General features: G+C 41.6%; 2 protein-coding genes across 2 annotated transcripts; both read right to left on the reverse strand.

The window, feature by feature from the left end:
- Positions 1-3,083: 3,083 nt before the first annotated feature.
- On the reverse strand, positions 3,084-8,328 carry LOC116310410 (transmembrane protein 272-like). Its single transcript, XM_039599685.1, has 3 exons — positions 8,265-8,328; positions 7,802-8,008; positions 3,084-3,292 (listed from the first exon to the last, which is right to left on the reverse strand). Exons 1-3 carry the CDS (start codon positions 8,326-8,328, stop codon positions 3,084-3,086), a joined length of 480 nt encoding a protein of 159 aa, XP_039455619.1.
- Positions 8,329-15,367: 7,039 nt separating this feature from the next.
- On the reverse strand, positions 15,368-24,926 carry LOC116310409 (calpain-5-like). Its single transcript, XM_031727185.2, has 15 exons — positions 24,791-24,926; positions 24,212-24,478; positions 21,320-21,504; positions 19,422-19,553; positions 19,055-19,266; positions 18,712-18,904; positions 18,444-18,637; positions 18,032-18,109; positions 17,517-17,940; positions 17,323-17,445; positions 17,049-17,245; positions 16,108-16,226; positions 15,859-15,995; positions 15,573-15,784; positions 15,368-15,379 (listed from the first exon to the last, which is right to left on the reverse strand). The coding sequence occupies exons 3-14, from the start codon at positions 21,482-21,484 to the stop codon at positions 15,608-15,610; spliced, it is 2,151 nt and encodes a 716-aa protein (XP_031583045.1). The 5' UTR covers positions 21,485-21,504; positions 24,212-24,478; positions 24,791-24,926; the 3' UTR covers positions 15,368-15,379; positions 15,573-15,607.
- Positions 24,927-25,821: the final 895 nt, after the last annotated feature.

The raw sequence follows: 25,821 nt of genomic DNA on the forward strand, positions 1-25,821 counted from the left end.
GTCCTGACAAGTTGCCTCTTTGTTATTTTCTCCAGGAAGGAGCAGGGAAGACAAGAGCAGCGAGCACGGGGTGCGGGGACACACAGGAGCAGAAGAGCACGGAGCACGGACTTGTGGGTGAAGACACGACATGGAAGTCAAGGGGAAAAACACGGGGTTGATTCTGTGACTATTTACACCACTGTAAATAAACGCACTGCCTTAATCACTAAGTCCTGCATCTTGGGTCCTCATTCCCCTCACCCCCACGGTCTGCCATACGGACCGTGACACCCAAAATATAAGGGGGATATGAGGGCTAAGGTTTCACCAGCTGACATCATGCCCTTCCTTTAATAAGAAGTGCTTTAATTAACTCAATCTGCTAAAATGCAACATGTGGAGGCAGCACATCCGTCCGTCCGTCCGTCCGTGTTAGGGATGTAGATCGACCGGTAAGCCCCACCCAGGGATTCCAAGAAGGCTGGGTACTCTGAACCGCCACTCGGCACATAAGCCCAGATGATGGTCAGCACCCGTCCCCCTCGACCCAAAGGCATTGGGAAAAATGCTCTCGTCCACTGGGAGAAACCCCAACGTACAGACAGCAAGCCGAGGGGATACCAGGACACCCACCCAGCCCGCCATCTCTCACCATGGCCAACTCCAGACTGAGACAAAGTCCAGCCCATCTCCAGGAGACTGGTTCCAGAGCCCAAGCCATGCATGGAAGTAAGCCCGGCTATATCTAGCCGGTACCTCTCAACCTCACTCACTAACTCAGGCTCCTTCTCCACCAGAGAATTGACATTCCACCTCCCAATTGCCAGTCTTGGTAGCTGGGGATTGGTCCGCCAGGGCCTCCGCTCCTGGCTGCCGCTCAGCTCACATTGCACCTGATCCCTACAGTGCCTTCTGTTGGTGGAGGGACTGCAGGAAGATGGGCCCATGTCCCTTTTTCGGGCTGTGCCCGGTCGGGCCCATGCGCTAAGGCCCAGCCACCAGATGCTTGTCTGCGGGCACCTTCCCCTGGTCTAGCTCCAGGACAGGGCCCCGGTAACCCTATCCTCGGCAGAGTGAACTGTTCCCTCGATGGTCTTCTCATAGGGGTCTTCTGAATCGCTCTTTGTGTGGTCCCTCACATAGGACCAATTTGCAATGTGAGACCCTGCCAGAAGTCCCCCCTGACAGAAGCCCTGGGACACACAACCCCCTCCACCACGTTAAGGTAGCGATTCACGGAGGAGAGGGAAGAGATGTATTTCAAGTTAAAAAACAGAAAAATTTCTATTTTACACTCCACGTCTAACTCACCCTCATCTCTGCCAGGAAAGACCTGGTGGTCGCTGTCTCTTGTGAAAGAGGGACTGGTCTGTACTGGGGAATTGAGGATCCTTGTAGAGGATTTCAAGTCTATCACTAATTTCTCTGTTGTTCAACTGTTTTTATTTTCTGAAAACCTAAATATCAGTTTTCTCATCTGCACTGAGCCCCCATTTCTAAATACATGACTAAAACAGGCCACCCCAGCCCTACACTTTGCAAGCCTCTAAGCTTTTTGGTGTTTCCTGCATGAAATCATGACAGTCTCCACTGTTTCTTTTTTGTGACACCGATTCTTATTCAGTGGTTTCCCATCTGCTGGTTGGGGTTAGGGCTGAAAGACAAGACAAAGACACGCTGTGGAAGCGAGACAAGCCAGAGATTATTAACAAGTAATAATTAAACTCAGAGTGCTGTATAGAGGTGTACACCTCAATCCTTAACCATCGTAGGCTTTTACAGAAACAGATATTTAAAAGAAATATGCTTCAGTATTGAGACAGTATCCAATTACAAATTTTAAAGTTCAGATACACTGAAAATAATATTAATCATCCATTGTGTGACTGGGTCTAATCCTTTTTGCACAGACAACCGTTTAACGTGTAGGTACAGAATTTCTTCTTTTCAGATGAAATGATTTCCTGTTGCTACACAGCTGCCGCATAGAAGCTTCCCACTCTTTCTTGTCTTTCATTTTTATTCCTAATATGACAAAACACAGCATGACTTTTAGTGCAAATCTCAAGATTCATGATCCATAACATAGAGTGTGATTGCATTTGAACAGTGAAATACAGTGAAGTGTTGGTTTCCACAGAAAACAAACCTACACTTTATAAAGTATGAAAAACTGCATTACACAAATATATTTATTGTTTAATTATTCTTTAAATGATACCATTACCAAAGTGACTTTTTAATTTCATCATGTACACTCAATAACCCCAATTTGTGGCTCATCATGTAACAGCACATCTACAGATTCACAGATATATCACCTGAATCCTGAAACTAACCGATGCTGGACATTTATCAGCAAATAGGATGGCAGTAAACTATGTCAGTGGCTGATATTTATCTGCAGTCTTACTAAAAGAGTTTAATGATGAACTGAGATACTTGTGAGAAAAACCTCCCCTCACATTTATACGTGTTTTCCTGGGACAATTATGAAAACAAATATGAAACTGAAAGATAATTTTTCTATTGGAATCAGCTCTCGTATAAATTCTTAAACACCAGTGATCTTCTTGATTTCCGAATAAAATTCCTGTAAACAGTAGCTGCTGCAGAGGTATAGAAAATGCTCATCAAGGATGGGGCGAGCATGGGGCGATCGTGGCTCAAGAGTTGGGAGTTCGCCTTGTAATCGGAAGGTTGCCGGTTGACAGTCTTGGTCGTTGTGTCCTTGGGCAAGACACTTCACCCGTTGCCTACTGGTGGTGGTCAGAGTGTCAGTGCGCCCCAGGGTGGCTGTGGCTACAATGTAGCTTGCCATCACCAGTGTGTGAATATGTGTGTGAATGGGTGGATGACTGGTTGTGTAAAGCGCTTTGGGGTCCTTAGGGACTAGTAAAGCGCTATACAAATACAGGCCATCAAGGAGAAAACAGTAGAATTTTCAATTGAGAATCTACTGAAAGGGTTGCATCTTTCAACACAAGATGCACGGCCACATCACACATTTATCCTGTTGTTTTTTAAAACGCATTTCCAACATATTTGCATTGAGAGTATATTCGTTGTGTGTCCAGTCCCCTCATTTTTTCCAAAAGTTGTTACACGTTGTCATCCGGATCGGCACGGCCACACAGGCAGCAGCAGATCAGGACCAAGGGGCAGCACAAGAAAAATAACCCGCTCAGGATGTAACCCGCAGTGAACATCCAGAAGGCAAACAGGTAAAGGGTCTTGTTGCAGTAGGAGCTCACATCTGTTGTGTTTTTGTCATAGTTGGGCTGATAAATAGAGTAGATCCATACATTACCTAAAAAAAAAAGAAATTAAAATTAATTAATAAATTATGAATTAATAATAATTGCTTGATCTCTCTGCAAATAACCTGGATTTTAGTGTTTGGAGGCCTGACAGCTGACAGGATGTCCACAGCAGCACTTGAAGCCTCACTGAGTTTAGACAATTATTTTAATGATCTTTATTCATGTTACATGTACTCAGGGGTTCAATGTCTAGTAATCCATTAAAACAGCCATATATTCCCACCTAGTGGCTCATGCACGTTACAACATGTATTAATTCTCATCCAGTATACCTCAATGCTCATGGGCATGGTTGCTCAAAAGGTATGATGTGGATTAAAATGATCTGGAGCCTGATAATGATAAGTGGATTTAATGGATGGATTCAAGTTTGATATTAAACAGCTATTTTGTGGAATATTTAATTAGCAGGGAATTCACTATTTTATCCACAACCAAGTTTACCTCGCCTACTTTATCATGACTCAGATGCACTGTACTGCATGACCTAAATAAATGCAAAACTACAAAAGCCACAATTAAAACAGATACAGTCAGCTACTGCTTTTCCTGTTAGCTAGCAAAAGAGATGTGACCAAAAACACATCAGGTGAAATATTTCCTGCACTTTTTGGCTCTGACAGAAAGCAACAAACACTGAGGGCATCCATCCATTCTCTTCTGCTTATCCTTTTCAGGGTCGTGGGGGGTGGTGGAGCCTATCCCAGCTGTTTTAGGGCGAGAGGCAGGGTACACCCTGGACAGGTCGCCAGTCTGTCGTATGGCTAACACAGACAGAGACAGACAACCATTCGCACTCACAGTCACACCTATGGGCAATTTAGATTTTGATCAATTAGACACTCAGCCCTTAAGACTACAGGCCTAATTGACATCCTGTATCTCTCGTAATATCACTTTTAGGAAAATTAGTAATATCAACCCGGCTGTTTTTTCATCTGCCGTCCATGACCTTCCATCTATTCACAGCTCCTCAACCCCTCATGAACTTGTTTGTCATTATAATGTCAACCTTCATAACCTTCTTAACATATTTGCTCCCCTTAAACATAGAACTGTCTCATTTTCCCGTTCAGCTCCATGGTTTACCCCCGACCTGCGTCATCTTAAAGCTAAAGGACGCCAACTTGAACGTCTATTCAAGAAAACTGGACTTACTATACATAAAGAAATGTATAATGTTCATGTTTTGTTCTATAAGGACTGCATTGTTTCAGCCGAATCCGCATACTACTCTGGTTTAATTAGTTCTAATGAAGGTAACTCCAGGTCTCCCTTTTCATTGTTCAGTAAAATTACAAAACCTCCAGACATATTCCCCTCCCACATGTATTCTGTTGATTTTTGCAATTCTCTTATCTCTTTTTCACTTGTAAAATCTCAGACATTCACCGTCAACTTAACTCTCTAGGAGCTCCTGACTCTGAAGTAGACTTCCTGTTTCCCCACTGTCTTCCTGTCAGTTATTTTCAAGCTTTACTCTTCCCTCCATAACTGATGTATCTAATCTTATTAGAAAATCTAAGTCATCCACCCGTCAACTTGACCCTCTCCCTACTGTGTTAGTTAAAGCCTGTCTTCCCTCGTTAGCACCTCTCATAACCAGTATTATTCATTCCTCCCTTAACTCTGGAATCGTTCCTGAAGCACTGAAAAATGCTTCTGTTATTCCAATTCTCAAAAAGCCTGTTGCAGACCTCAACAACTTTGATAATCTTCGCCCTATATCAAATCTCCCCTTTATTTCAAAAATTCTTGAAAAAGTTGTCGCCTCCCAGCTTCACTTACACCTCAATAACCATAATCTCTATGAACAATTTCAATCTGGTTTCCACCTCAATCATAGCACAGAAACTGCTCTGTTAAGGATTACCAATGACCTTCTGATGGCAGCTGATTCTGGTCTCCTATCCATTCTCATCCTTCTTGATCTTAGTGCGGCGTTTGATACCATTTTTCACAATATCCTCCTGAACCGGTTAGCATCCATTGGTATTAGTCATACCCCCCTTGCCTGGTTCACCTCATATCTCTCAGACCGCACTCAGTTTATCCAATTTAAATCCCACTCTTCAACTCTCTATCCTGTTTCTGCTGGTGTGCCCCAGGGTTCAGTATTAGGGCCTCTTTTATTCATTATTTACATGCTCCCTCTTGGTCATATATTCCGAAAATATAATATAAATTTTCACTGTTATGCCGATGACACCCAGCTCTACCTTTCTTCTAAACCCAATTCATCCCTCCCACCTACCTCCCTCTCAAACTGTCTTATTGAGATTAGATCATGATTCTCCTCCAATTTTGTCAAACTTAACAGTAATAAAACTGAAGTTTTACTTGTTGGTACACCATCTATCTTAACCAAATCCCAGAGTTTTTCCATTAACATTGAAAATTCTCCTACCCTTCCCTCCCCTCAGGTTAAGAGTTTGGGTGTCATACTTGATAATACTCTTTCATTCCAGTCTCACATTAATTACATAACCCGGTTTGCTTACTTCCATTTACGTAATATTAACCGACTCCGTCCCTTTCTTACCCCTCATGCTGCTGCCATCCTTGTCCATAGTCTTATTACGTCCCGTATTGATTACTGTAATTCCCTCCTATTTGGTCTCCCTAAAAGGTCCCTTCATAAACTTCAACTTCTTCAAAATTCTGCAGCTCGGGTCATAACTTGCACTCCGTCAAGAGCTCATATTACGCCAGTTCTTCAGCAGCTTGACTGGTTGCCCATAGAAGCCAGGATAAACTTTAAAATCTTACTTCTTACATACAAGTGTATCCATAAATCTGCTCCTTCATATTTGTGTGACCTGCTCCATATCACCACTGTTTCCCGCCCTCTCAGATAATCATCTGCTATTCATCTTACTGTTCCGTCCTCACACCTTATTAATATGGGGAACAGAGCTTTCAGTCGCTCTGCTCCACGGCTCTGGAACTCTCTTCCTCCAGCCATAAGAAATATTGACTCCCTTTCCGTATTTAAGACACAGCTCAAAACACATCTGTTTAAACTGGCTTATTCGCTTTAATGCTGATTTTATCTGTTGTCAAGCTCTGTTTTGTAATTTTAACTTATTTTATGTATTTTATGACTACTGTTCCTTTTATTAATTTTGTTCTTTCTAAGGTGACCTTCACTGTAAAAAAAATTGTGATATAAAAGTATTTTACTGTGTATTTTACAGTTTTGTACTGTTCTTCTAGAATATCATTAAATGTACATAAATAGACTGATTTTACATTTCAAATGTAAATTAATGTAAAATCACTGTAAATGTAATAAAACTTAATTTTCTTGTTTTTTAAATTTATCTGTCTGTACATATGCATATTTAGATTGTTAGAATACATTCACAAATGCATCATAATTTCACAAATATTTGTCCGTTATTTGAAAGATTTAACTGTTAAATTCAAATGTAATGCTATGGAAAAATATATAAAATGATTCGTATAAACTTTTTTTACATCACATAATTATTATTATTATTGTTATTTAGGGCGATCGTGCCTCAAGAGTTGGCAGTTCGCCTTGTAATCAGAAGGTTGCCGGTTCGAGCTCGGGCACTCTCGGTCGTTGTGTCCTTGGGCAAGACACTTCACCTACCGGTGATGGCCAGAGGGGAATTATAAAGTGGAATTGTAAAGCGCTTTGAGGGTCTCATAAAGCACTATATGAATGCAATCCATTCTTATTTAAACCAACTGTTAACTGTATATTTCTGTACACTTAAGTATTATTATTCATATTGCCGCATTCATTGACCTTTTTTATAGGTAATTTCATTGTTTAATCACATTACATTGTTCCTAATTTAATGTTTAAAAGCACTTGAAAAAGGCAAAATCCCATGTAAAATTAGGGCAACAAACTGTATTGTCATCACTGAAAATAACCGTATTTTCATGGGAAAGTTATTTTCTGTTATTTTCTGGTATTATTTTGGCGCCCCAGCTGCCAAAATATTACTGTTTTTTTAGGATTTTTTTTTTAACCGTGTTGGGTTTCTGAAAGGCGCCCTCAAATAAAATGCATTATTAGTATTATTATCCATGTTTTTGTCGCAGCTGGCTTCTTGCATGCTGTGCTAGCATGGGATATCAATGTGTATTTATGAGTCACAAGCTTTAATGGTTAGACAGAGACCCTACAGCCTGAGTACATAAGACCCAGTGTGATGATGAATCTGAATGACATGATGGAGGGAGAGCACTTAACACAGTATCATATTTTTTTGCTGGCTGTTTGGAGCTTCATGCAGCTGAAACTAATGCGGTCTATAATAGAAATGTTTTGCCATAAAAGCTGCATGAAGCACACTGTAAACATTGCCTGTTCTGTTTGTGGTGCTGAGAGCCGTTAATATTTAATCTCTTTGGTGTGAATATATGCCAGTGGTTTGTCTGATGACCATGATTGTGTTTACACTATTTTAACAGGCAGTGAACCAGAAACAGGTCACTTCCTTGACTTTTTAACTCACCTGCGATGACCCAGCAGATGGCAAAGAACATTATCAGTAAGTTCCAGGCTTTGTAGATTGTGCTCAGAGGGTTGGAGGTGCCTTCTTCAGGCTCGTTGATGCAGGGCAAGCAGGAGAGCAAGATATTAAACACGCCAAAGGCTCCCACCACTATCAGATAGATGGGGATGTAGTGCTCACGCGGACACTCATGAAGGTATATTGCCCCTGGTGGACACAAGGAGGATGACTCAAACAAGAACAATCAGAGCTGCCTGGAAAACCTTAACACCTGTGAACACTCAAGCAAGTAAGTAAATATGAAGCTCACCAATTGTAAGCTGAGGAATGCTCAGGGTGCAAAATATCAGCTTTGAAATCGCTGCAAGAAAAATCAAACACTGAACTCACTTTCTTCACATGATATTTACAGAAATGAAACTATGATACCATTGTACATGATGTTAACATTGCTAGATTTTACCTAGAGCAGTTGCTGAGGCTTTAGGACGGTTCCGGATGCGTCCCAGAAGGGTACTGCTCTCCATTTTTCCTAATGAGCTGTCTCACCTGAGGAAGAGAATAAAGAGCTGAGCTGGAAGTGTGAGAGGAAAATTGCTCTGATTCTTTTAAAAGTCAAAATGAACTTGTGTGCAAAGCGATCTTGAGTAGCCAGAAAAGGCGATGACAACGGTGTCTAAACAACTTCTTTGAGTACAATACAGGAAATCTGTTTTTGTCCCCTCTTTGTCTGTGAGCTCCTCCTTCATCTGAGGCTCTTGTGGCTTCTTGCCTGTTTCTGGTCATCATGCTGCGTATCAACCATCTAGCAGTGGCCTAAAATGACCCAATTTTAGCATATAAACATCAAGCACTCCTATTTTCTTTGGACTTTTCTCAGTGTGATTAAGTACAGCAGCTTGCCAGCAGACTCAAATATCATATCAAACTCTGTACTTGTCAGGGTACTACTAAATCAGTCTGTGACAAATGTTTGGTCCCAGAACATGAGGACTGGTACCAGGATTAGAGAAAGTGTTCCTCTGATGTGTTAAAAAACAACAAACACACAGGATAGTGGCAACAGTGGTGAGCCACAAACCGTCTCAGGTGTTGTTTCAGACAAGGATCTCAGAAAAATTGTCATGGCAACACAGCACATCTAATCTGATGAAACACCAGGTCAGCCATAAAATATATCTAAAATTGAAGAGTATATCAAATCTGAGAGCCTGAAAGCCAAATTCACTGACAGTGCTGCAGCTAGCATTAGCAATGGAAGTTAATGATGATGATGAAACTGTTCATCATCATCATCATCATCAAGCGAGACATCAGCACTTTTTTGTTGTTTGCAGTAAATCACCCCAACTTGATGTGAGATGGCACGTCTAAAATATTAATATGATAGTATGCAAAAAATGTGACAGTGACACAAACCACATTGTCAGAAAATGACAGAGGCAGTTGGTGTGGTATGTAAAATGTTGTAAACTAGGTTGACCATATTTTGATTTCCAAAAAAGAGGACACTTGGCCCATTCATGAAGGACTTTAATAACACTGTTATAAAGCCTTCTCTGTGCGGTTAATGATTGGCAAAATAAAAAATGTCATATAGGCTTTGCAAAAAAAGAGGACGGTTGATCTCCCTATTGTAAACAAATAAGAAAATGCATTAATGGAGAAGTTTGGATTTAATTTCTAAGAGAAATATTTGGACTTGTCATTTGGACTTGGTGCTCTTTCTCTCCAGTCCTCAGTCCTCCAATCGTCTCCAGCTCCCCAACCTTCAGCATTAGGCTCACTTACCCAGGACCAAAGGAAGTCCTTGTGGACTGATGCCATGCCTCAGGCTCCTCATCCTGACCGTGCCTCCAGGCCTACCCACACAATGTACTTGCCTTTCACATACTGGAAGACAATACGGGATTTATCTTGGCCAGAGGCATCACTTCCACTTGATCCTCGGAGCACCGAGCCATTTCCCCTCCCGCCACCTCCGGTAGTACAGCAGCCTCAGTTCTATTCAGATGTAAGTCAACTGATAAGTACAGTCAAATTCCTTTGGCTGGACATGTCAGGAACATGAACGTGAAGTGCCAACGTGAATATGGCACTGCATTTATTACTTCCTGGCCGGACTACTGCAATTCATTATTATCAGGAAGTCCTAAAAACTCCCTGAAAAGCCTTCAATTAATCCAAAATGCTGCAGCAAGAGTACTGACAGGGACTAGAAAGAGAGAGCATATTTCTCCTGTATTGGCCAAGATGACCTGCAAAGAGGAGAGGAGGATGGCAGCAAAACGGAAGAACCTGGATATAAGAAAGTATTTTTCAAAGAAACCTGTAAGTCACTTAAAGAAAAGTTCACTCACTTAATAACATTATGGGTTATGCTAGGCTTTGGCCCGCAACAGTCTAAAATTGTATGTAACCATGAATAACCTGTTTTGGAAACTAAATGCACAACACGCAGCACTATTAGTTCTCTCAGTCTCAGAGTAGCATTTCTAATTTTGATTGAAACTGTCAGAGAAAACAGCAGCCTCGAGTAAGCCAGGATATTAGTTTACAGAGGCTGTTAAAATTATATGTCCAACGTTAAAATGTTGGTGACACAATAATTTCATCCTAATGGTACTGACATATTCATAGGCTACATGTGCAATTCTTTTTCTGACAAAGTTGTACTTTTGTATTTTCTTACTCAGTTGTATATAGCATTGGTATTCTATTTTATTCTATTGTATATATTATTCTATTTTATTCTATTGTATATAGTATTTTATTTTATTTTATTGCATTCCAGTGTTTTCTAATTTCTGCTACAAAACGTTGCACTTTTGCTGTAACGAAACAAATTTCCCACCTGTGGGACTAATAAAGGTCATCTTATCTTATATTCATAGGGTTAATTTTTGAGACAAAATATCATGAGGTAGTCATGATTTTGCAAATATTCCAACCAACACAAAGCTCAGAGAGTAATGGTGATACAAGATCTCAGGTGAAATTGGATGATGACTTGGTGGTTCATTACTGTATTTGAAGCACATGTGTGACTGCATGTATTTGGAATGTCTCACTGTTATTTATCAGGTTGTAGCTCAGACAGAGGTGAAGAGGTAGGTCACTGACTGACTGATGATGTGGTGCTATAGATTAACTAGTATTTATTATCATGACAATTGTTAGGCTGCTGATGTAAACTGATTAATTAGTGTATATTTGACAAAGAATCTGAATTGACATGTCTCACTTTTTATATAGCACGAATCAATGTGTTATTTTATCAGGTGGCAATATGTCCTAGTGCAGTCAGAGGGGAAGAGCCAGGGCCAAAGGTGAGGCACATCAAGCACATAATAATAATTTTAATCTGAGGATAAAACGCTTGTACTGAGGCTGAAAGAAGCTTCAGTGCTCTCAGAAGACTAAAAAGATGGCTAAGGTTAACAATGACTCAAATGAGATTAAACAATGCTGCTGTATGCCATGTCCACCAGGAGAGACTGGACAGTATAGGTGTAAAACAAATATGCCAGCAGTTTATCTCAGCTAATGAGAGGAGAAGGCATGTGTTTGGCTCCTTCACATAGTGGACATTGAGTTGTTGTGTGAAGAAGAGGCAAGCGGTGCTGGAGATGCGAAAGGGACCATCCAGAGGCGCAATGCTACCTGAAAGCTAGATGCACTCAGATGCATTTGGAGGTACTCCATGAGGTTGTTGCATCGCAATCCAATAGCTCTGACAGACCAGCGGAGAAGGCTGTCCAGCCTGTCACGTATTACCTTGATCCCACCTGGAGGAGCAGTTGTGTGCTACTGAAAATGGTCAGGGTATGCCTCTATAATGGCAAAAGGAAGCGAGAGACGTACGCCATCCTGGACGATGGGTCAGAGCCCACAATCCTTTTTCACAGTGCTGCTCAAGAGCTGGGAATTCAGTGAATGAAGGAGGAGTTGGCACTTCGGACCATCCGACAAGACATTAGAACGGTGGAAGGACGTTCCGTTTCCTTCTCTATAGCCTCCGCCACTGACCCTCGGAAACGGTTTTGGATCCATAGAGCATTCACTGCCACTGTGCTTGGGCTTTCCAAGCACTCACACCCAGTTGACACACTGCGAAGGACCTATTGTCACCTGCGAAGTCTTCCACTTCATACGTTCCATCAAGCTCAACCGTTGTCGTTGATTGGCTCTGACTACCCACATCTCCTGACTCCAGTGGAGCCAGTACGTCTGGGTTCACTGGACCGACCCAAAGGTTGACAGCCCAGTAGCAGCGATGGAGGATCTCAGGAGGCCGACTGCAAAGCCAGCGGAGGCGACAGAGCATCTCAGGATGCCTGCTGTGTGAAAAGCGGGAGGACCTACACAGTTCAGGGGGCCGAACGCGCGGAAAGCGGTGGCAGCATGGACGAAGCAGATCCAGAGGCCAGCATCGTGGACAGAGGTCGTGGTGGCGGCGGCAACACCGTTCAGGAGACTGGCCACGGCAGCGAAGACAATCAGCCGATGGCCTGGAAAGCGGCCTACCACGGTATGGCGCCAGACGCGGATGAGCAGGCCGCGCTGGACGCAGATGAGGCATGACCAGACGAGGAACTGATCTATAGTGAGACGCAGCTTGAGTTCCAGATGGCAGCATGTTGGCTGCAGGTGGTAGCATGGCAGCTGTGGATGGTTGAGCTGGCGCTGATGGTGACGCCATTGATGGCTGGAGCAACTCCTTGGACCCTCCAGCAGAGACAGATGGCTGGACGGCCCCCTCTGAGCCTCCAGCGGAGACAGACAGCTTGCGCGTCTCTCCAGAGTCCCCAGCGGGATCAGACACAGCAGGTGTGGAGACGTCTGGCTAAGACGAAGTCAGCTGAGGCTGCGTAAAACACCGGGCAAGCTTTTTGTGCTGCAGCGAGACAAAGTTAATTGCAGGCTAGGTGAGCTCGCCTGAGCTCTCTGTAGAACTGGCATCTCTGGAGAGAGTGACAGTCTCCAGTAGAGATGGACCAATCCGATATTACGTATCGGTCCGATACTGACCTAAATTACTGGATCGGATATCGGCGAGAAATAAAAAATGTAATCCGATCCATTAAATATCAAAAAAGCACCTCACAAAACTTGCTACACACGTAACTCGGCTCATAACCGTAGCACGTTGCAGCAGTATGCCTCATGTGATAGAGCGGCTGTGTGTATTTGGAGCCTCGCTACCAAACCAGCATTTCATCTCTGAGGAAGTTATCCCAGAGAGAAGTAAAGCAAGTGTGTAAGTTCATCTCTGAATGTTAGTAAAGCGTTCCCACGTTAAGCTTAACAGCCGACATATAGAGCGACTGCCTCTCTCTCTCCCTCACCTTCCTGCTGCTACTTCAGTCGTGAAACTGCTTAATGATCAGCTGATCGGCTTTTCTGTTGCGAGTCTGTCTCTCTTCTTTGTTTTTGGCCCACTTCTCACCAGAAAGAGGAAACCAGCGGCTGAACAACAGCAGCACGTTTAAGCTTGATAAGCTGTTGTTAGAATTTATTTAATATTACTTTCTACACCAGGATCCTTTTCTACGCAGCTGACGGCTGGTAACTGTGCAGGCGGATCTAGCAAAGTTTAGCCAGGGGGCCGATAGGGGCATTAACAGGAAAAGGGGCACAAAGACATACTTTTCTTTCTTATTCTCATTTAAAATGTCTAGCTTTTAATAAATAATTATCTGAATCTTACACCCAAAGTTTTAATCTGATGTAAAATGTATAGAAGTCCATTACTGTATATAGTAACTATTAAGTCTAATATACCCTAGTAAGCTATAGTACTTTTTCCTTTGGGAAGGTACCATCTGTGAATTCTGCAATTCTGTTGAAGAAAGATGTTGAATCTATTTAATTATTCTTGAAAAATAATTTATTTCTGTGCATTTTTTTCACCCTGCATCAAATTAAAGTTGATTACGTCGATTAAGCATCATGAGGTGGAGGGTGGGGGTTCCTATTTTTTTTTTTGCTGGGAGTTTGCAACCCTATTAGTTAGGTTGCTTAATATTTCTGCTAAGTACTCTTTAAAATACCAGAATAGGGAGGATGGAGTAGGTTTAAGTTTATTAGATTGATCAGTGTTGCTGAACTATGAAATATTTTGGGTGCAGTGTATTTTTACATACAGGTATAACAGAATAGCTTTAGTGTTGTTGTTTATTTAAACTTGAGTATGAACTTATACAAAATGCAGCAAGATATTAAAAAACAGTTTTATTGATTAAAAACACACAATATCGGATTCATATCGGTATCGGCAGATATCCAAATTTATGATATCGGTATCGGTATCGGACATAAAAAAGTGGTATCTTGCCATCTCTAGACTAAACATTAAAAGTTTGTGATTTTTTCCCTTGTGTAGTGTAGCAAACAGTGTGGTACAAACAGAAACCTCAGGTTTTTCAAAATCAGAAACAAAATCAGAGTTCTCGTTCCTTGGGCTGAGAGAAACAGCTTTTAGATCTTGTGAGGTGAGGTCCTCAGTCACAGTCTTAATTGTTATTGATTTGTGAGGGGTAAGGAAAAAGTCTGTTTTACTCACCACGGCTGTCTGTTCTGAAGAAATCCCTGGTGAGGGCTGTGGCGGGTAGGATGAAGGACCCAAATGTAGGACTCAGAAATGGAAAGTAAAACTCAACGTACAGCTTTTATTGCTGGAAAAACTCTTTGTGGGAGTAAACATCACAAAAACAAACCAAAATCTTGAATGCAGAACTAAAACCTGAACTGGGAACTGAGAACTGAGAACTGGAAACAAGAAACTGAGAAATTCAAGCCAGGCAATCCTCAGGACACAAAGCGAGAATACACAGCACGACGCGATTGTCAGTCACCGCTTGCTGTTGCATCACACACAAAGTACTGAAATACACAGCGGAGTAATCAGGGAACAGTAGACAGAAAAGGAAGCACAACTGGGAGAAATTAAGCAGGACGAGACAAGCGAGGCAAAACTAGACGCTCTAACAATGCACACAAGACTATCATAAAACAGAAACTGCGACAGCACACACAGACGCAGACTCAGAGACACAAACTTCCCACCACAAAAATGCTGACACAATACAGAGGGAACAGAAAAACAGATGACTAGATAGGAGACGTGGGACCAGGACAGACAGAGCAGACATGAGGACAGAGACAGAACGCAGAACAGGGACTGTCAAAAATAAAAAAGAATTAAACCAAAACTCAAGACAATATTAATCAAAACAGCACAACTAATGAATCAGAACATAAACCATAATACAGAACAATACCAAAATACAAGAAACTCAAAATGCTGGGTCAAAATGACCCAGAACTAGCTCCAAGTGATGTAAACGGATATTTCATTACATGCACTCATCCTGTACTATGTACTGACAAAGAAAGGAGCGCAGTGCTGTTAAAACTTTGATTTTAATTTTATATTGCCATTTTTATTGAATAAAACAAAAGATAAATAACAAATCAATAAAAAGACAACACATAATAATACATATTTTAAAATAACACACAAACTGTTTTCGGCACTTTTCTGGTTGAACTGCCAAAGTTGTTGTGCCTGCATAACTGACCAGCAGATCACCACAGAGCATCTGTCAGTACATTAATAACCTAATTATTAAAGTCCCACAACAAAGTGCAAGAGACCAAGCAGCTCACTGTGGCTTAAAATACAACAGGTCAAAAAAACAAAAACACTACAGCACCTTTTGTCACACAGCTGTATTTAGTTTAGTAGAATTTGCTCATCAGCTTCTACCTGAGAGGGCAGTGTTTGCCAGGGCAGCCAGACTGTCACAAGTCTGTGAGGCACACGCTGGAAGACGTCTCAAGATAGACGCAACCTCTGAGCCCTGAACGAGACCGTCCGCCTCGCAGATTCATCACGAGGCTTCGACTCCTCTCAGACTCGGCCGTCTGGAGTCGAGTCTCACCGAGGAGCGAGTCCCACAGCAGACCTCTGCTGTATATCTGTCAGTACACAGGAAGCCCATTAGCCCTGTGTGTTTGTGTGCTGCGTGAGAGGGAACAGGAATGTGCCAAACCTCAACAGAGATGTCTGTGTTGGGGTATCTCCTGTAGAAGATGGTTCTCAGGTTGAATTCAGGGTTTCCGCTCTCCTTGAACACCCGCGTCCTGACGTTGTCATTCTCACATCTCACTACAGCGTAAACATCGGGGGCTGTGGAACAAAATCCAGCACGGTGTAAAGAAAGAAGGAAGGAAAACACCAAGGGAGATATGTGCAATAATTAAGAGTCTGCCCAAATCTGAGTGTTTCGTTTTGCAGTCACCTGTTTGTTTGGGAGGGCTGAGTCCTGACGCCCTGCGGAGATAAACTGTGGTTACCACTGTGGGCTGAGGTAGAAGACAGTGGAGCACAGAGGGAGACGGTAAGTCCTCCCTCAGTTCCCTTCATGGAAGAAAGAAATAACTAAATTAAATGCAGAGGACTGGGAATAGTGAAGGGAAAAAGAGATTGTTGCTGTTAAAGTGGAAAAAATTAAATGCAAGAAATAATATAAAATTTATGATGCTAATAGTGATTTCATATAGATTTTTATAATTTATCAAAATAAAAATGTCTATGTCATATTTACTGTTTGTTTGTTTTTGGGTTTTTTCTCTGTTCCGTGGAAGGACAAAACCACCAAAATGAAAATTATTTGAATTGTAAATACAAAAATAATTAATAAATAAATAAATATACTTTATGACTAAATAAATATTAAAACTGTTCCATTACTTAATTTAAAAAATGTCATTTACATTTATTTTTCTGTTACTTCCTAAACCTTTCCTGTATTATTTAATTTTGTATTTAGTCACCTGATTATGTACTATTTTATTTTTTATTTTATTTTTAGTAATTTTAAAATTTTTGTGTAAATTAGTTGAACATCTGTAAAGAGCTCCTGAGTAGAAGCAACAATATCTGTTTTTACTGGGCTCAATCATCCTCCAGTATGTGAAATGCTGAACTTGTAAAAGTGCTACTAGCAGAATAAATTGAAATGCAGAAAGTCAGTAGGTAAATAAATTAAAATTTAAATACAGAATTCAGAACACTGGAAACATAAATTGTGGCAAATACAAAAATAAAATTGTAATAAAAAAAAACTTTTTTGGTTTTGAAACCTTTGGGCAGCTTTGGTCCTCCGTACATTTTTAGTATCTACAAATATCAGAAGGTTCAAAGCTATTTCTAATCCTTCTTTCCTGACCAGCATTTCACCTGAGTCTGATATGAGAGTGGGAGAAGAGGCGAAGCAGGAAGCGTCCAGTGACGCCCGGCAGGAAGGTGGTGGGCAGCACAACATAACGTCCCAGAGCCAGAGTTCCCCTCAGTGTCACACTGCGGGAATCCATGTAGATGGAGCTGGCCGCCTGCTCTGCCACGCACTGCACCCGACTGCTGCGGTTCACCTCCACCTGCAGATGATGAGGAAGGAGTGAAATATTTTTTTTATGACTCAAAAAGCGTGAGGTTGCTCAGTGGCCCCGCTCACCTTCAACACCTCAAAGCCAATAGGCAGGTTTTCTCCTTTTCCATTTTTCCTCCACATCCTCCTGTCCTCCTGCTGCAGACAGATCAGCACCTCCTCCTCTTTGGCTCGCACCTCAAACATGAACTAATAAGAATGAAAAGTAATTTTTAGAATTCATGTGCTGATGCAAACCCTGGTTTCAATCTTATATTTACCTGTGGGTTGTGCAGGAAGGTGTCCCTGTGATTGATACATCCACCACACCGGCTCCTCTTATCCAGCTCCACCTTCCAGACTCCATTCACCTTCCCACCACCCTTTTCTGTTGTCACTTTGTTCGCATCAGGCTTGCTTCTTCCTCTTTTCCTTCCTTCCTGTTGACTCTCACCGAGTCGATCCTCCTTTCTGTTTCCACGCTGCTTGGTCCCTCCAAGCCCGTTGCTGCTCTTACTCAGGGTCAGTGTAGGGTTACTCTGGAGCACAGTGGGTGGAGGTGCTCCATGGGTGGGGGGAGGTAGAACCCACTCCCCATAGCAGCTCACTTCTCTCCAGCGAAATCTCGGCCACAGCAGAGTCCTCTCCACCAGTCTGCACACCACCACATCTGTAAAATGTTGACAGAAGTCCTCGAAATCCATCCTGAGGTAAAAGGAAAAGAATAAAATGTGAGGCAGAAACCAGCTCACCCACATGACTTTTTTGTTCTTCAAATAATAAAAATCAGAAGTACCAAAACTCCCCAACATCACGAACAACGAGCCCCATCTTGTCCCTCTCTGCACGACTCAGTTGCTGCCACTGCTCTGACCTGCAGGGGGCACACAAGGACAAAAAGCGGAACACTTGGAAAGGATATAAAAATAAAAGCAGTGTTTCAGCTTCTAGAAACCTTTATTGGTCCATTTCTCAGACTTCCATGATGTGAACAGCAGATGTCCCTCCACCCCAGTAAAACAAATCCAAAACTATTGTAAAATGTCAGAATCTTTCCAGAATATCAGCAGTGGCATTATAAAATGCTGCAAACCACAGCGACACTGTTAAAGTCAGCAAAGACTTTTCCCCCCAGAGCTCATACAAAATGCTCTCAACAGTCTGACATGCGGCAGAAGCAATGCAAAGAGTTCAAAGTCACCTCTCACCTCTGACTCCAGGCACCGGTCCAATCTGTGGTCCCCCACGGGTTCCTCATGCGGACCATAAAGAGTCTGGATGTCCCGCCTGTCTTCAGTACCTTCTCCCCCAACCTCACCTTCCTCACTGCCGTGATCCCGTAGGCGTGTCCTCGCACGAGCCCACACTCCAGCACTGACTCCACGGTCTCTCCCTCTGCAGGCTGAGAAACATGTAAAATCATTTTAACCCATCTCTTTACCAGCTTTTAAAATGTTCAAGACTCAGAAGCCCTACCCGTATGGAGCAAGTGATGAGGGATTTACATTCATGGACCTTGGTTAAAGTCTGGAAGAGCGCCCTCCTCTGGTCACTGTGCAGTCTCAGGGCCTCACGATCCAGACTGAGAGGCTCTGAAACTCCACCAGTGAAGTCGATCAGGGCCTCTGCAGTGTTCCCTCCCTCCAAGGCCTCGTAGCAGCCGTTAAGTCTAAAAGGCATGAGAGTGATCGATTCACAAACATTACACATTACGATTGCCATAAGTAGTGATTGTGGCAGTCGAGACGTAGGGTCAGCAGCCTAAAATTAACAACAGTCCCATCAAATATCAAAACTAGCATCTTCTGCTGATCCTCACTTGGCGTAGGCCTTTTCCAGCAGGGCGCTCCAGAACTCTCGTGGTGTGGCTGAACGGCAAAAGAGCAGCACTCCATCCTCGCTGACAGGCAGGCGATCATCTACAACAACATCCATCCAGCGACCAAGACGCCAGAACCTGAAATGGAAAATTCCTGCATACAAGTCGGGACGCTTTGGATTCCACTCCTGATTCAAATGATCGGGGATGACCTGGGAAGAGGAGAGAGGTGGATGAGGAAGGGTGAAGAGATACAAGGAAGGAACTAGGAGGAAATGCAGAGAATGCAGAGTAGGGACGATAGTAAAGAATAAGGAGAAAGAGGAAAGATGATTGTGTAGAAGGTGAGGTGAAAACCACACCCAACCTTTTTCCATAGTGATGGCTCAGACGCCAGGCAAGAAATGGCTGCCACCATCCAGCAGTTACCCAGACTTCCTTGGTGCAAATCACGAGTGCTGATGCCATCAACAAACAGACGGGGGTCCTTACAAATCTCCTGGAGAGAAAGAGAGATCAGGTTTATGACAAAAAATCTGTGACGTAGTTAGTCATCACCTGGCAGACTGCAGGAAAACAGTAACGCTTTAGCAACAGACCGTATATCCACAGCGTGTCTTTGTCCTGTCTTCCTCCTCTCACTCCAACCAGTCACAGCAGACAGCCAACCCTCCCTGAGCCTGGTTCTGCTTGAGATTTCTTCCTGTTAAAAGGGAGTTTTTCTTCCCGCTTGAAGCTAACCTCAAGTGACCACAATTTCTGGTCATCATTTTCATGTCCTGAAGTTTGGACCACAGTTTTTCCACCTTATCAGCAACAGCAGGTTCATTTCTTATTTGTGCATCAAGGAGCCAATGAGCTCCTACCTGCACATTTCTAGGGAAATACAGGGATTGTTTATCACTACGTGACAGCTAAAGGGGTGAATGGCATCTGTGTCCACCTGGGATCTGAGATCCTGTGATGATAGCAGCAGGCTTGAACCTAAATCTAAAGCTTAAAGGAAGGTCGGCGTTCATTATTATCGGTGAGTTCATCTCTAAAAGCAGGTTGTTTCATGAAGCAGCTTCAAACGACACAGTTAAGTGGAGCAAGCACTGCCATTAATGACTGCAGCAGCTCGTATCATCACAGAGTTTTATGGGGCCTGCAGGCTGATTCAGTCAGGGTGTCAAAGCACTGCTGAGGAGACAGATCCTGTGTGTGTAGACCTGCTGCTCTCACTTGGGACGGGGTCAGGTAACTGTAGAAGTGTCGCTGCACACACACACACAAGCAGAAAGATACACTCTGGGTGGCCATAACTTCTTGAGCTGTAACGCTAGACAAGAAATAAACCTTCTTTACGACGCTATCGTGTTCGTAACAAGCTTCAGATGAGACCACGGAGATTACGAACTGGATAGTTTTGATAGCAAATGGGAAGTTAGGGTGTGTTTTTTGTGTGTGTGTGTGTTTTTGTGTGCCAGCAGGGTCAAGCGACAGGTGACACCCTATCATCTGTGTTGATACACGCTTAAAATACCTGAGTAGCGCATTAGCAACGCAATACCTTTAACCCTTTCTCTCCAGCTCTGAGTAAGCAAATTAATCATCAGCAGCGTTTCACATTAAGAGCACTAAAGGCCTGGCAAATATACTGAATGAACTCCTTGAACTAATGACCCCGATGGGAAATACCCAGGGATTTCTGATCCTTTCACATGTTTCACTGTTTGGATTAAACAGATTTTCCTCAGCACAGCACAGTGAGGATCAGTGTCCTGAAGATTAAAACACGTCAGACTGGGATAAAACTCTGTAATCATAAAGTTACTGGACCATCAAATGTCTGATAAATATCCACACTAAACAACAATCCCTTCGACCTCGATTCACCTTAACATTTCACTGGTTTAATTCAAGTGTATTACCACACCCTTAGTTCTCTGTGGCCACAATAAAAACCTATACTTAGACAGCTGTACCCATCACAACAGTGTGCTAAAAACACCTGGGCTATTTAAATTGGCTTGTGCTTTTTCTATACTGTACACACCCACAATCCCACTAATACAGCGGTCCGTCATCGACTTGCTCCCTGAGGGCTAAGGTTTCACCAGCTGACATGACGCCAGTCCTTTAATAGAATGTGCTTTAATTAACCAAATCTGCTGAAATGCAACATGTGGAGGCAGCAACTCAGTTTAAATGTGGGAGGGGAGGAGATGTATTTCAAGTTAAAAAACAAAAAAATTTCAATTTTTCACTCCACGTCTAACTCACCCTCGGCCTCTTCCAGGTCAGACCCGGTGGAGGCTGTCTCTTGTAAAAGAGGGACTGGTCTGTGGCGGGGAATAGAGGATCCTTGAAGAGCGCTCCTCGACGGAGGCAGGCCTGCCGCAGCTTGTGAAAACTCTGGCCCTGGAAGTCGTACACTCGTTCTGGCATCCTGGTTGGGCCTCAGAGGCCTTAAAGGAAGGTGGAAAGCAGATGAGAAAGGGGAGAGAGGGTCAGAGAACATACTGTAAGAAACTGGAGCTATGCACTACTAAAGCAGTGCGGGGATACGCTCGCAGCATGCTCACTGGACAATCATATGATTGTTGGGGTTTACTGTTTCCTTTGTATTATTGTAGGATTTTTACAATATAAAGTACCTTGAGGCAACTGATGCTGTGATTTGGCGCTTTATAAATGAAATTTTATTGAATTGATGATCAAAATGCTTTTTGGTAAATGTGAGACAAGCAGTTCTTTAGATGCTGTTCTGGGTTCTTTTGTGAGCTGGATGAATCGTTAATGCCCTCTTCTGTTAATTTTGGTAGGCCGGCCCCTTATGGGAAGGTTCACACTGTTCCAAGTTTTCTTCCTTTTTGGATGATGGCTCTCACTGTGACTCAAAGCCTTAGAAATGGCTTTGTAATACCTTCCAGACTGATAGATGTCAATGACTTTGCTGTTTCAATGACAGTTAAGATCTCTCACACTACTTCACTTAATATTATTATTTGTTTCGCCCAACTAAACATTACAAACAGTATCATATCACACTGACCGGCTGCAACCTGCCTAGAGACTTTTCTGTGCAGTCCCATTAAGGTTACCTCACAGTTCATATAATTCCCACTTAACCAAACACTGCCATTATTTAACTTATTAATAAGAGTTCATTGAAATTCACAAAGTGTATTAATTTAAAATGTACATAAAACCATCTAATGTAGCATTTTTTAAGTTTTTGTTGAAAATCCTGATGATGCAAGTATAACATCCAAGTACTGAGTAAGCACACAGTAACTACTGTGTAAATATTAATATGCAGACTAAATAAGATTGAAATAATTGAACTGAATCTAAAGGGGTATGCAGCTCATGGCAGGGGTAGCTGGGGGGTATCCTGTGGGGTCAGTGTGTATTTTGGGGGCACAGGGTGAGGACAGCAGTAAAGTAACGGCATTGTTTTAGTCATCAGTGATATGAACTCAGGCAGGAGTCAGCAGAATGAGCGTAGTTGAGCGTTAACTGTTTGTGTTTGTGTAGCAGAATGATTCAGTGCCAGAGAGTGTGTGCCAGGAGCAGTGTGTATCAGGTCAGTATTATCACTTTTTGGTGAAGTCTATTTTTTGGCTTTTTTCTCATACGATCTTTTCACAGACGCCCCAAATGTGGAGGAAAATGTATAAACACACATTTTTACGACATCAAGCTGCAGGAATTGATGAACGTCTTTTCCTTGATGCTTTTGGATTAGATGCTGATGTTGGTGATGTTGCCTTCTCTCACTAATAGACTGAGTTTTATTTTTAGTACTTTTAGTAACATTTCTATAAATTCATCTGCAGGTGCTACATGTTTGTTTTGTTGTTGTGCACTACTTTGACCCTTTAAACAGATGGTTGTTATTTTGGATGAGCCTGATCTGAGTCTATTTTTGCTATACTTAAAACCAAATTCAGTATGTGGAATAATGAATTTTATTATAGTGAATGAAATCTTTGTCTTGCTGTGGGTTTATTTGTTTCACTGATTGTGAACTCCACCTAGTTGAGCAACCATATCTGGCACACAAATACGTCTTAGGCCTTTGAATGTTTTTATATTTTTCCGATATTAACGTGTTATTACGTTGCCTAGCAACCACCTAGCAATGGACTAAAATGACCCTTTTTCATTTATGCAACACTTTATAAAAGGTATCCTAACACACACAAAACAAATCATCATTCGCTCCCAGTGAGCATCAAATCAAAGTTCTTGTATTTGAATAAGTAATCATTCAGAAGTGATTAATAAACTGAAAGTATACCAATCAAATCAAAGTGTTTTAATTTATTAATTTATATGTAATCAAAGACAGAATTTTGGGCATAAACATTTTTTGTTTATTTTAATTTCACAACAATAACATCTCCATTTTATACACAAAAGTCGAGTTAAGCATAATATTCTATGAGGCCTTCACATTGCCTAGCAACCACCTAGCAACAGGCTAAAATTACTTTTTTTAAGCATATAAATACCATGTAACAGACCTGCTTTTTGTTTTATGTTGTTATTTATATATTTTTCACAACGTCATTAAGTATATCAGTTGCCAACAGCATGAACAGGCGAAACTATACTGTAGCAGGAGCATATACCACAAATCTGTAAATATGCCAATAGCAAAAAGTATAGGGTTGAAAGGCATATTTATAGTAGCTTTTGCAATCCATTTTTTATATCAAATTTTTCATATAGTTTAAAACAATCTTAGGTTCATAAAAATCATAGTTGCTGATCAGATTCCCTGTTTATAGTGTTAAGCTCACTTCAGGTAATCAACTAAGATAATAACGAGATATCACTAGTCATTCAACACAAAGTATTTAAGATGAATTTACAAACGTATATAATTTTCTCTTTCCTTAAAAATTCACGATAGCAACTCTAACTTTAGGGTCTACTAGTTTTTTGGACTTCGTGAGACTTTAATTGCTTAGTAAATGATTTTTCCTACAATAGTTTGCTTGGTTAGTGCATTAGTTTGGCACATCACCTGCTCCAGTATTCACTTTTTAGTGTTCATAGTGCATCGACTTTAAGTTTTTATTAAATGACAGTTCTTAATATTGTCATTTAGTAAATTTGAAAAGTATACCTACATTGTTGCCATGGCTCTAACATATATTTTACCTTCAAGTCTGGAAGTTTATCCACTTGCTTTCCTAAGATGGACCTTTGTGCTGAGCCCCGTCAGTGGATTCCCTCGTTAGTCATTTAGTCATCCTCATTTTAGAGGATAATTAAAAAAAACAACAACAACAAAAACAGCCAACATGTGTCCACTGTTTCCTCCAGAGTCAGCAGCAGTTAATGTTGTCCCTTCCTCTGAATGTGTCAGGAGTGTTTGCTACATCTCCACCAGGTAATTAACTCGGTGTCATACTTGCGCCATTGGACCTGGATGAAAAAAAAATGAACGTGAAACACAACTCCTCACACCATGACTGTGTGTGCAGTTTTTAGAGCTGATGCATGAGCGTATATGTGTGTGTGTGTAACTTTATCTCCCTCCACTCAGACAATAGACAGACAGCCGCCACACCAGGTGACATAACACTTAGAGCCTTGGAAATCCTCACACAGTTACTGCACTGACTCAAGGTTCAGACGTTCAAGACAAACAGTTTATCCTCTGACATCATCTGAAGAACATCAAGAAATGTGTGACCTAAGGTTGTGTGTTTGTATATATGCGCTCATATCACTTACTGCTGCCTCGGCTTTTCTGTTTGGTGACTGTGCACATTCTGTCCTCTTCTCCTCGAGTCTCATGTCTTCTCTTTTCTCTTCTCACTTGAACATGGCCTGTGACTCCCTCGCTTCTCTCTTTCTGTCTTATCTGTGTAGTCTCTTCTCCTCTTCCTTCTCCTCTCTATCTTCTCCCTCACAGTCTGCTGGAGTATCTGTTGATCTGTTGCTGTCGAGTGTGCTGCTCCTGACACCTGAGAAACCAAGAGACTAGCGCTCCTATGTTAACTACTTCACTGCTGAACACCAGGCTAAAACCCCCCCATTCATATACAAAAATAAAACTCTGCAGCAGCAGCAGCTTTTTAAGAAACACCTTGAGGAGCAGAGCAAAAACTGACAAGCTATTGATATATTAAAAAAAAGAAACAAAAAAAACAAACAAAGAACAGATTGTGCTTTAATTATTCTTCTGTTTAGTCTGACCATCTGTGTAGTTGTCTATCTAGATTTCATATTGTGTACACTGTTTTGTATCCATTTGTTAAACTCTGTATTTTTAGAAATACACTTGCTGATGATGTATAAATAAACATCCATGCGACCTGGCAACATGCTGAAACTTCACTATTAGGTTTCAGTAGTTTCATTCAATTGTTTTGACTTAAAAAAAATATTTATTTCATATAAAATCATAAATTCATTTTCACATATTTCACTATTTGGATATGATGCCTTATTATTCATGTGGCTACATGGTTATGATCATTTTTTATAATATGTTTAGAGACAATATGCATAATACATTTATTTCATGTTAATATATCTATGTTATATTAACATTATATTGTAAATATTCCTGCCATATATACAATTACTGTCCACTTTATTAGCCACATGTTGCTGGAAGTGGTTTGGAACCCGTTTTTCCTTCAGAGCCACCACTTCTCTGTTTTTAGGAGTGGAACCCATTTTAAAAAATACTAATAAATAATAATAAATGTTAAAAAATAAATACATTAAATTAAAGTTATTAAAATAATATTGAGTGA

The sequence above is a fragment of the Oreochromis aureus genome, linkage group 3, assembly GCF_013358895.1.
Source record: "Oreochromis aureus strain Israel breed Guangdong linkage group 3, ZZ_aureus, whole genome shotgun sequence".
Lineage (NCBI taxonomy): Eukaryota > Metazoa > Chordata > Actinopteri > Cichliformes > Cichlidae > Oreochromis > Oreochromis aureus.

Bases quoted from the DNA above. Each gene is read 5' to 3' on its own strand.
- LOC116310409 (XM_031727185.2), bottom strand. From the start codon at position 21,484: ATGCCAGAACGAGTGTACGACTTCCAGGGCCAGAGTTTTCACAAGCTG. The intron at 18,110-18,443 runs GTGAGAGGTGAC...TGCCCCCTGCAG, and splicing joins ACCGGTGCCTGGAGTCAGAG to GTCAGAGCAGTGGCAGCAAC. The intron at 17,446-17,516 runs GTAAATATAAGA...CATTCTTATTAG, and splicing joins CCTTCCTGCACAACCCACAG to TTCATGTTTGAGGTGCGAGC.
- LOC116310410 (XM_039599685.1), bottom strand. From the start codon at position 8,328: ATGGAGAGCAGTACCCTTCTGGGACGCATCCGGAACCGTCCTAAAGCC. The intron at 8,009-8,264 runs GTAAAATCTAGC...TGTGTCCACCAG, and splicing joins AGCCTCAGCAACTGCTCTAG to GGGCAATATACCTTCATGAG. The intron at 3,293-7,801 runs GTGAGTTAAAAA...TTTTTTTTTTAG, and splicing joins CATCTGCTGGGTCATCGCAG to GTAATGTATGGATCTACTCT.